Below are 11897 nucleotides of genomic sequence, written 5' to 3'. Positions count from 1 at the left end.
CACATATTCAAATAGTCATCAATCAACAAAACACAAATCCAGTACCAACTATTTGTAGCAAGTGCTAGGCTAATAAAGAATTCTCTAACTCTATTAATGGTTCCACCATTGTTTCAGTTAGACTAAAACCTTAACCATTTTGGATTCCTCCCTCCTTTCCCTCACTTTTTTCTACGCCCTCCCTCAGCACACCTATACACATGCATGAATGTGTATACAAACACACACAGAGACAGAGAGAGAGAGAGGGAGAGAGAGAGAGAGAGAGAGAGAGAGAGAACCTGTTACCAAATCCTGAAATGCCATTTATGCAATTTCTCCTTAAGAAATCCCCTTCTTTGCATTCCCACTGCAAATAACTGAGACACTCCTGTGACACTACTCTAATTGGGGCACTAATTACTTCTTTCCTAGATTATTGCAATGCCGTCCCAATTGATTTATTTGCCAAATCTTTAGGTCTCCAATTCATTCTTCTCCATACTACTACTGGATTTATCTTTCTGCAAAGGATGTTTTTATTATATCAGTTATTTGCCTAAAAACCTTCAGTGCTCCCCACTATCAAATTAATACTCCTAAAAATTCTGATCATATCACTCAACGTCTCAAAAAATAGAAATGCCTCTCCGTTGCCTAATAAGTTGAATCCAAATGTATAAGTGTGGCACTCAGTGTCCTCCACAATATGGCTCTAATCTTCCTTTCTGGCCTTAACTTCCGCTAGCACCAGCACATAGCTAAGCTCCAGTGAACCCCAGCAACTTCTTTTGCCTCAGATACACCATGTACTTTACAAAGTCATATTTTGTTCAGCCCTGTCCCTTCTCCCCACCAATTGTTATTACCTGTCAAAGCCCTACACATCCTTCAAGGTCTATATCTACTCCCACTTCCTTCAAAAATTATTCTTGATCAACCCAACCTATTTTAACCTCCTGTTCCTTTAAACCAAAAGCTTTCTTTTTCACAGATGGCAAACGTTACACAGGTTCATTGTAAAAAATATGGAAAACACAGAAATCATAACGAAAAAAATAAAAATTCTCTGTAAGCTTCCCATGCTGTTAACATGTTGCTGTATATTCTTCCAAACCTTTTTTCTCCAGACATGAACATGTGCACACATACACAAACACACACACTTCAGATCACACTATTTATAATGTTAGTAGCCTAATATTTTTCATTTGATACCTTATGAATATTTCTCATGCCATTGCATGGTCTTCTGCAACATGATTTTTAGCAGCCACATAATCTTGTATTATTTACTATCTCATCAGCTATTTGATTAATCCCCTCTTGATGAATATTTAGATTGATTATAACTTTCTAATATTATTTTCAGATGTTACAATAGACAGCATTGTACTTTGGCAACATTCATAGTTAATTCACAGAAATTAAATTGTTAGCTCAAAGGGTAAGTCAGATTTTAAGTTCATTTAATAAATGGTGGCACATTGCCCTCCAAAAAAGTCACTGTATTTTTATACTCTCATCAGGAGTGTATGAGAGTGCCCATCTCCCTGCACAGTGACCAACACTGGGTACTTTTTAATCTTCTGATAGCAGTTTAAACCTGTCTTATGTCAATCATTCTGCATAATATTATTTTATCCTGGTATTACTACCAAATCCCACCCTAATAAGCATCTACATTTTAACACCTGCAGCAACTATCATAGGGCTTTATTCATACTAGGCATTCAGGAAATATTTGCTGAACTGAATTGAATTAAAGCCATAGAGAAGGTCTTCCATGTTCTCATGATAGTCTGTCCACCATTACTCTGTAGTAGTTTCCATATGGAAACTAGTGTTACATGACTAAGGGAAATGGAAAAGGAAAAGGTCACAGCAGTGAGAAGTTAAGTCTAATTGTACTAGAGTTGATTCCAATTTCTAATCCTATCATTGGGATAGCTTTAGCCTCAAAATGTTAACAACAGCTACTTTAACAGCTGTTAACACTTATATGTGTGTCGTAGCGTGTAAGTAGCTACATGTATGATGTATAGGTATAAACTCCCAGTTACTTGGCCTAACTAAAAGAAAACTGTCCGTAACATTTTTAGGTGCAAAGGGATACCTGGCTTGGAGATTTTCTCAGTGAGTCTGGAATAAATTAATGTATGGCTTGTTCTCTTGCAGCAGTACATTTGTTCGGCCTGACTTGGCAGTTGCAACCAGTTGAAGGAGAGCTGTATGCAAATGGAGTGAGCAAAGGGAACAGGGGGACCGAGTCCATGGACACTACTTATTCTCCAGTTGGAGGAAAAGTTTCTGATAAATCAGAGAAAAAAGGTACAGTGATCAAAATGATTGATTGATTGTTGATTACTTTTCTTCTAATTTGATCATTAGAACTGTAGCTGGGATGGTTTCACTTCACATTAAATTTCATGACCACTTGAAAGAAGTCCTCTACGTGGACAGAATAAATGCATGTAAATATCTTGTGAAAGCAAATTTTCCTTGTCTCCAGTGCCTTGAGTATAAACCAATTAAAGTTTTCAAATATGTTGGCAATTTTGAAAATAGATAAATATTTACAGAACGGAGGCTTCAATACAATGGAAATTGCATTTCGCATATAACTACCCTGAAGCAACGTGGGATTTTGATTAAGTTCTCTGTGTCCAAGCCCAGCATTTATATATAACATTTTACAAAGGGTATATGGAAATTTCTTCTGTTTGTAATACGAAAAAGCTTTTTCTGCTTAATGTAAAGGTGAATGTTTATGTCAAAGTTGGATAACATGATTTTTTTCAAGTTCGGGAACATGAATTCTTCCTAGTTGGGAGAAAGAAAAAAAAATCACTTTGAGTCCTGAACCGTTAAGTTTAACCAACATGAGCTTGAACTACCTGACTTATTTATAATAAATGTCACAGTACCAGCACTCCCAACATCTTATTCACACTGAATGATCTTAGTCTTAATGTACAAGCAGTGAAAATAGCTGGAAATTTATATTTTTATTGAAATAGGGTTCAGTACAGAGGGACTTGAGCCATGTAAAATTCCAGGAAGTCAATTTAAACAGTAGAAATTGAGAATAATATATATAGCCAGCAATATCCTGAGTAATTTTTGGAGACCAAACATAAATAAACGAATGAATGACCAAAACCTTACCTCCAAGAAGCTTACGATTTTATACGGGTGGTAACACGGTCTTATTTTGGTTCATTAGTTGCAACTAAGACATCATTTTTTAATACAGTAGTTATTTGGGTTACTCTTCTTCCCTTGTGTTTTTAATTCCTTTCGTGTGGGGGGGGGGGTGTTTGTGGGTTTTGTTTCATTTTGTTTTTGTTTGCTTTTGAAAAGGTAACTTTAATCCATGCTTCAGTAAAAATTAATGCTTAGGGTTCAGGAAAATATTATGGTTTGCTCTAGTTTTCAATTCATGATGCAGTTTGCTCTATGTTCTCATTTCAAAATACTTGTTTCTAGCCTGGAGTGACCTTTCCCAGCAGTTTCACTGTTACTCCTGAAAGTGGCTGAGGAGAGTAGAGGGGTCAGAGGTGGCAGATAAAAAAGTCTGCCACACTTACTGCTCAGATTTTTCTTCCTTATCTCCCTTACCTGCTTTTTCTCCCTTACCTTCTCTTCTGCTATTTTATCCCCTTATATCTGAAAGTACAAGAGCTATCATTTGGTATTATCTGCCTAGGGTTTCTTGCCATTCACACTAAAAATCAGAATTTATCTGTCTGAGGAAAATGAAACATGCAAGACAGCAGGTCATCACATAGTTGTCATTATAGTATATTTGATTTTATATTCTAATTCAGACCTCTTTTGATTCCTTTCCATAAAGTAAGTTGATGATGATAGCTAAAATTAATTTAAAATTACCAGGTGTCAAGAATTGTTCCAGACACTTTACATGGATTATATCATGAAGTTCACATTATGGTCCCCATTGTCCAAATGAGAAACAGAGGCACAGAGAGGTTAAGTAACTTGCCCAGTGTCACAGAGCTAGTAAGTGGTGGTCTGATTCCAGAGTCCAGTCTCTTAACTTCTACACTGTACTAAAATCCTCATATGGAATATCTGTGAAGACCACAAAACCTTTTTACACAATGAAAGCAAAGCCCCAGAGTCTATTCATGATAGATTTTAGAGAAATTCTACTCACCTATATTTTTAATGTGTTGTGACAAGTCTCATAAATGAAAAATCCTATAAGTTTCTGCTCAATTGTAACAACAAACAGAGCAAACCGACTTCAATTAAATACTTTATTAAGAAAAATCATTATGGGTTCATGCCTCATATACCAAGTTGCTAGCTTAACCTGACTTTTTCTGGAAGCCTGAACAAAACCTTAACTATAACTGCACATCATGGTTTTGCTATATTAGGTCTTTACTGCATATTACTTACCAAGTAAAAACATAGCTCCTTTTTTTTAATACCATATGTATACTAATCCAAACCTTGCAGAAGATGTAATACAGCAGAAGGATATTTTCAAATGTTCAGTTGTATCCTTTTATGATTTTCTACATAAGACACATCCCATAAATACAGCTCTAGAAGCTTGTCTTGATACTGTATGCACTAAAATATGAAACTGACAACCAGACCATTCTTTCTAAATTTTTTTCTCTACTCTCCTAGAAGATTGGGCATCATAGCACTGTGGTTAAAAGCCTGGATTCTGGAGTCAGAGAGACCTGGCTTTAAATACTAACTGTGCCATCATTATCTCTCCAACCTCAAGTAATTGACACAACCTCGCCCAACCAGTGCCCTCATCTGTAAAATAAGGGTGATAATAATAGTACCTGTCTCATATGGTCATAGTAAGGAGTTAATTAAACAATTGATATAAAGCATATAGTACAGTGTCTGACACATTGCTTAATTTAGCAGCAGTTATTATTGGACCAAAAGATTGGAAAATCACCTTGAGGTTTTTGAACTTCATTGACATTCCGTTAGGTGCCATAGAACCTGCTTTCAAACCAGTATGAACTTTGCAGTGAATGATGACCTTCTTGAGATTAAAATGTTTTCTGTCTTTAAAGTTTGGTCTCGACTCACCAATCTAAAACCTATTATTTTTAAACTGTTGTCACTATCATCATCAGATAATGATGAATGGCACTTTCTTTTATTATACTTTAAGTTCTAGGGTACATGTGCACAACGTGCAGGTTTGTTACATATGTATACATGTGCCATGTTGGTGTGCTGCACCCATTAGCTCGTCATTTACATTAGGTGTATCTCCTAATGCTATCTCTCCCCCCTCCCCCCACCCCATGACAGGGCCCAGCATGTGATGTTCCCCTTCCTGTGTCCAAGTGTTCTCATTGTTCAATTCCCACCTATGAGTGAGAACATGTGGTGTTTGGTTTTTTGTCCTTGTAATAGTTTGCTGAGAATGATGGTTTCCCGCTTCATCCATGTCCCTACAAAAGACATGAACTCATCCTTTTTTATGGCTGCATAGTATTCCATGGTGTATATGTGCCACATTTTCTTAATCCAGTCTATCATTGATGGACATTTGGGTTGGTTCCAAGTCTTTGCTATTGTGAATAGTGCCACAGTAAACATACGTGTGCATGTGTCTTTATAGCAGCATGATTTATAATCCTTTGGGTATATACCCAGTAATGGGATGGCTGGGTCAAATGGTATTTCTAGTTCTAGATCCTTGAGGAATCACCACACTGTCTTCCACAATGGTTGAACTAGTTTACAGTCCCATCAACAGTGTAAAAGTGTTCCTATTTCTCCACATCCTCTCCAGCACCTGTTGTTTCCTGACTTTTTAATGATTGCCATTCTAAAGGGCTAATATCCAGAATCTACAAAGAACTGAGACAAATTTACAAGAAAAAAACAAACAACCCCATCAAAAAGTAGGTGAAGGATATGAACAGACACTTCTCAAAAGAAGACGTTTATGCAGCCAACAGACACATGAAAAAAATGCTCATCATCACTGGCCATCGGAGAAATGCAAATCAAAACCACAGTGAGATACAATCTCACACCAGTTAGAATGGTGATGAATGGCACTTTTTAAAGAAACATCAAATTCTACTGGAATTGGTTTCCCATTAACAGTTGTTTTATATATATATACACATATATATAATATATCTGCTTCTCGTGAGAAAATAGAATTTTCTCACCACTTAGTTATCCAAATGAAGGAAAAAGAGTATTTGATTATAGACATTTAGTAGGCTAAAAAATTTACGAACACTCCAGAGTTTCAATAAGCAGATAAAAGTCACAACCACATGCTGTAATCTACCAGAAAAATCTTAGTTGTATTAAATATTTATAAAATTGAAAGTATTGTACCAAAATAGTCCCTCACTACATTAGAGGCTTACAAACTAGTCATAACTTTTTTTTTTTTTTTTGAGATGGAGTCTTGCTCTGTCACCCAGGTTGGAGTACAGAGGTGCAATCTCAGCTCACTGCAACCTCCGCCTCCCGGGTTCAAGTGATTCTCCTGCCTCAGCCTCCTGAGTAGCTGGGACTACGGGTGCCCACCACCACACCCGGCTAATTTTTGTATTTTTAGTAGAGATGGGGTTTCACCATGTTGGCCAGGCTAGTCTCAAACTCCTGACCTCAAGTGATCCACCTGCCTCGGCCTCCAAAAGTGCTGGAATTACAGACGTGAGCCACTGTGCCTGGCCTGTAACTATTCAACCAGTAAACATTATGTAACAACTGCTTTAAACAGAGCAGAGGATATGAACAAATAAAAGACTTATTCCTAGACCTGAGTTATGTAATGTCTATAAATAAAATTAAAAATAACTACCCCCACGTAATTTATCAGCAAATTAGAATGTTAAAATCTTAAAGATTATCAAATCCAATATCCTTATTTAGAAATTAAGAAAATTAGGTCCAGAAAAGTTGAGATCACATAGAAAGAGCTGGGACTAGGAGAGAAGGTACTGAGTTTCACGTTTTATATTTTTCACCTGTTATTGTAGTAGTATAAGATAAACTAAATATATAAATTTCTGAAAAGGTTTTCAGTAAGGAAGTATCACAGAGAAAAACTGAACAAGTAAAAAAATTGATTTTATTCAGGCTATTGCAATAGGGAGGTTTTGTCTTGGTCTTATATAGGAAGGGGTAGATGGTTTACATGTGAGATGATTTACTGGTGGGATCGTGTTGCAATCCGGGGGAAGTACCAGTTAGCTGAACAAGAAATATGTATCTGTTTCTAGCTAGTTTCAGGGAAACAGTTCTACTCTCAACTAATTATTCATGAGACAAAGAACGGGAAATTGGAGGGTCTATGTATGGCCTTTCAGTGGGTTCAGGCAATAGGGGAAAAGTCTGTGTTTGGTCTTTTCAGGGGTGGAATTATAGGTGAGTCTTAGGGAAATCATGGGAAAGAAGGGACAGAGACTTTTATCTTAAGTCACTTAGGGAAGGGTGTTTTGTATGTGTTTGTTTGGGCTTTTGTTTGTTGTCATTGTTATGGTTTTTTTACATAAGCCATTTCCCAGGACACAAGAAAGTGGGAGAATTTCGGAAAACAAAAGGTTGGGGAATTTCTCAAGCAAAATTGTTTTCCAAGAGCATTAGGGCTCAGGTGAAGTCTTGTATTGTCAGTAGCAATATAGATGAAGATGAAATTTATCGGGTAGTTGAGGATACTGAATTCCTGCAGGTTGGCTGCCAAAATAGAACTGGGAACAAAGAAGGATGGGTGGGGCAAGAGAGAACTAAAGAATACTAAAAGCAGCCTTTATGTCCATTACAATTTTGCAAAAGCCTGGCCTTGGGGGCAAGTGGCATTTCTTTTAAATTCATCCTGCACGATCTATCTCCACAAAGTTGAAAAAAAATGACATTTTTCTAGTCAGTGTCTGCTGAATATATGACCATGTAAACAAAATACAGCTGATTGATATGACACAATTTATAGCCTGTCGTGAAGATGCTTTAGCCAGGACCAAATAGTGACTACAGCCTCACCTCTCTAGGCTCCAGTTTCTCATCTGAAAAATAAGGGAATTGGCTTTCAACCCTTTCTAGGGGCAGAGAAGAGGCGGGGCTAGCAGGCAATGAAAACCTTTTTACAAATTAAATCTTACCCAGAAATTACAAATTTAAATAGAAAACAGATAACAGCCAAGTTTCTCCAGATATGGCGAGGGAAGGGGGCAGATTCCTGGCAAAACTCCCGTTCCCTTCCTCTTTGCTTTATTTGCCCTCTATTCTCTCAGCATCTGCTAAGGCTTTGACAAAACACAAGGCTAACTTATCTGTAAGATCCCTTTCAGCTGTACACACTATGCATTCGTGTTCAAATTCTGCAGTTAGGGAAGAATAATGAGCCAATAGAAGTAAAAGTGGACCTATTTTTGCGAAAGGGATATACTCCTGGAAAGAGGTTGAAATGTATGTCTATAAAGTTTGTAAAACCACATTTGCCATTTAAAGTACTTGCAGAGAATTCTGTTGCAATTCAAACAATTAATTCCCAGTTTCCTACCTTATGAGTTTGGAGTTTTGACATGTATATAACACTAACAGCTTGCACTTAGCATTTACAATTGTAAAATACTTTAATGTCTTTTATCCACATAATAGTTTTATTCTGTGGCAGCTATTGTTACCTTTTCTTTCTTTTTTTTTTTTTTTTTTGAGACAGAGTTTTGCTCTTGTTGCCCAGGCTGGAGTGCAATGGCGCAATCTCGGCTCACCGCAACTTCTGCCTCCTGGGTTCAAGTCATTCTCCTGCCTCAGCCTCCCAAGTAGCTAGGATTAGAGGCATGTGCCACCATGCCAGGCTAATTTTGTAATTTTTTTAGTGGAGACAGGGTTTCTCCATGTTGGTCAGGCTGGTCTCGAACTCCCAACCTCCAGTGATCTGCCCGCCTCGGCCTCCCAAAGTGCTGGGATTACAGGCGTGAGCCACCACGCCCAGCCGTGTTACCCATGTTTTATAGTTGAAAAGGAAAACACAAGAAAGTTACGTGACTTGCCTTGCACAATAGACAATAGACATAACTAAAGGCAGGGCTGAGACTGTGATCCAGTTTCTCCTTACTGTTAGCACCCTTCCTTGGGCTTTTTCTTTCATTTTTCAAAAAAAGTTCCTTTCTCAAAGCCAGTTTGTTTAAATAACGGCTATCTTGATTAAAAATCTCAATGCATACAGTTCAAATACTGTACTCTTCCTTAAGAGTACTTGGCAAATCTTATATTTCACATCTAAGATCTCCTTTCATCGAGCATTCTCCCTCCTCCACAAAGCAAAGATACACACACACACACACACACACACACACACCCCACAAGTACTATTGGGAATTGAAAACTAAATGACAGTGCAAAATGTACCGTTTACAGCCACCTTTCATTGTGGACCTATCCAGAAGAGGGGTGTGTTTGTGTGGTGTGTGTGTGTGTGTGTGTGTGTGTGTGTGTGTGTATGTGTTTTGCTTTTTTTTTTTTTTCTTTATCTGAGGCATAAATGCCTTGGAACATTTTATATAATGCCAATTGTGGACCTGAAATAACAGGTTAAATTTTAATTTACTTAAGGTTTGGCAGATATTTATTTCACAGACCCAGTCAGTAGATAAAGATTCATTATGTGGTACCAAACTAAAAAACTGCACCAACCCCACCCAGGTAATCATTGTGCGTTCAGATGGAATGCAGTCCTGCAGTATAATTCTCTGGTTCTGCAATATTGGTTCACAGGACATGTGGATATTCAGCAGCCCTTTGAGTCAACCCATAGTTTCAGTATCTTTTATTTAAAGGATATTATAGCCCAAGATATTGAGGTAGAATTGGGAATAATTCATGTAAGCACAACAAGCCACATGAATAAAATAGAAGTAATGCACTAACAAAGACAACATTGTTGGGAGTGTAACAGTATTATTTTTAAAGATTGATGGCGAATTACAGTAAATGTTTCCTATAATGCTATATAGATGTTTCCCTAACATAAGGTTTCAGAGGGCCCAGCTAGAGTGCTGCAGCTTGTTTTCAACTATATTAAATCACTTTATCAATATACTTCAGTTTTAACAAAAGCTTTCCTAAAGCATACTGGAGACTTGACTTCTAAAACAGATATATGGAAAGGCTTCCCTATGCTGAAAGACAAACTTATTTATTGTATTAAAAATTCACGTTAAATGTCCTTGGTCATATATGTTTAGTGTTTCGTTCTTGTTTCATTTTCATCCTCATTTTACTTAAAAAAAAAAAAAACAAAAAAAAAACTAATACCCACCTTTCCTGTGATGATACAATAAGAAATAGGTCTGTCTTGTGGTCCCTCTAGTCTAACAGTCTGCATCTGACAGGGTCCCTAAGTGGTATGCTATGGAATGCCATGTTTATCCTCCTGGACTAGTCCTTTCAAAGCTAAGGGATCTTCCCATAACATTTTTACAATTTAGTTTTGTGGAGGAGCTAGTCCATTGTAGAAGTTTATCAGCCATGTGTATATTTAATTCTGTTGAGTATCCATTTATATCTTTGAACCTGTATTACTTTTCAAGGAAGTTTAAACATTTACTAGCCTTTTTTGTGGAGTCCAATGTAATTCTAGTTACTTGAAGTTTATTTTTGACTATGAAGTTATAGAGTTCCAGAATTTAATGCACAAATCTGCATTTTTCCTGCGTGTAACTTTTGTAATCTCCTAGATGATAATTACACATTCTTTTTTAGCCTCCACATGTCTAATATTAAGAGTCCTTGCATTTACTTCTGTATTCTTCTTGTAGCTTCCATTTTCCCTTAGTCATTTCAATGGTCATTATCTATTTTCATTATAATTATACTGAAAGTGTCAGCCACAACTATACACAGATACCATCTTCTCTTCTTGGTTCTAGGAGAGGCAAGAATAACAGTTAAAAAGTTGAGTTGGAAGAGAAACCATACCTGACCACCTCAAATGCTCCATTAAACTAATAACAAGGGAACAAAAATGAAATTCTTAGTATTCAGAAACACAGAAGCTCATAATTTTTAATCCTATATCAGCCAAGCTGCTACTTTAACTGTACTAAGTACTGTGGAAAGCTAACAAATAAAACAGAAAACATGGTGCTTGCCCTTGAGCAGATTCCCATTACACAGGAGAGCTGGAAGAAACATGCATACATACACATACAATACAAACAACATGCAACAAACTGTTGTACAGAAATAAAAATAAGATGGTTAGGTGATAAACAGGCTTAAAGAAGATTAAAATATGACTATTTCTGGAGTAGTTTGCGCCAGACCTTGGAAAACAAGAAAAATCACTCCTAGTGATCTTGAGGAGTACATTTTTAGGAGAATGGAATAATCGAGTGGTAAGGGGGAAATGCAGATGGTAATAGCCTAGGTGGTAAGTGGATAATGAAACAATAGTGCAGCTGATAGAAACAGTTCAGCAAGGAAAGGAAGGAGATAAACAGTATGATAATTAGACAAAAGGGCAGTTGGGTCATGTTATTCGTTTTTTTACAAATTTTTCAAAAGAAGAGAGCCTTTTTTTTTTTTTTCTGAGATGAAGTCTCACCCTGTCACCCAGGCTGGAGTGCAATGGCACGATCTTGGCTCACTGCAACCTCCACCTCCCGGGTTCAAGCAATTCTCCTGCCTCAGCCACTTGAGTAGCTGGGACTACAGGCGCGCACCACCACACCCGGCTAATTTTTTGTATCTTTAGTAGAGACAGGGTTTCACCATGTTGGCCAGGCTGGTCTCAGACTCCTGACCTTGTGATCCGCCCGTCTCAGCTTCCCAAAGTGCTGGGATTACAGGCATGAGCCACTGCGAGAGACTTGTGTTTGTTTGAAGACAAAGAATGAGGAGCCAATAGAGAGGGAGACACAGAGTATGAGTAAGAA

At 37.4% G+C, this 11897-nt stretch overlaps 1 protein-coding gene across 1 annotated transcript in view; it reads left to right on the top strand.

Moving 5' to 3' along the window:
• Positions 1 to 11897, top strand: part of TENM1 (teneurin transmembrane protein 1) — an 854513-nt gene that overhangs the window by 551407 nt on the left and 291209 nt on the right. Inside the window, exon 8 of the mRNA XM_058441351.1 lies at positions 2158 to 2310. Coding sequence (XP_058297334.1) covers positions 2158 to 2310 — 153 coding nt within the window. The remainder of the gene's footprint in view (positions 1 to 2157; positions 2311 to 11897) is intronic.

This window comes from Hylobates moloch, unplaced genomic scaffold, assembly GCF_009828535.3.
Source record: "Hylobates moloch isolate HMO894 unplaced genomic scaffold, HMol_V3 SCAFFOLD_7, whole genome shotgun sequence".
Classification (NCBI taxonomy): Eukaryota; Metazoa; Chordata; class Mammalia; order Primates; family Hylobatidae; genus Hylobates; species Hylobates moloch.
The sequence above is the reverse complement of the archived record's forward strand: the minus strand, read 5'-3'. Positions and strand labels throughout refer to the sequence as shown.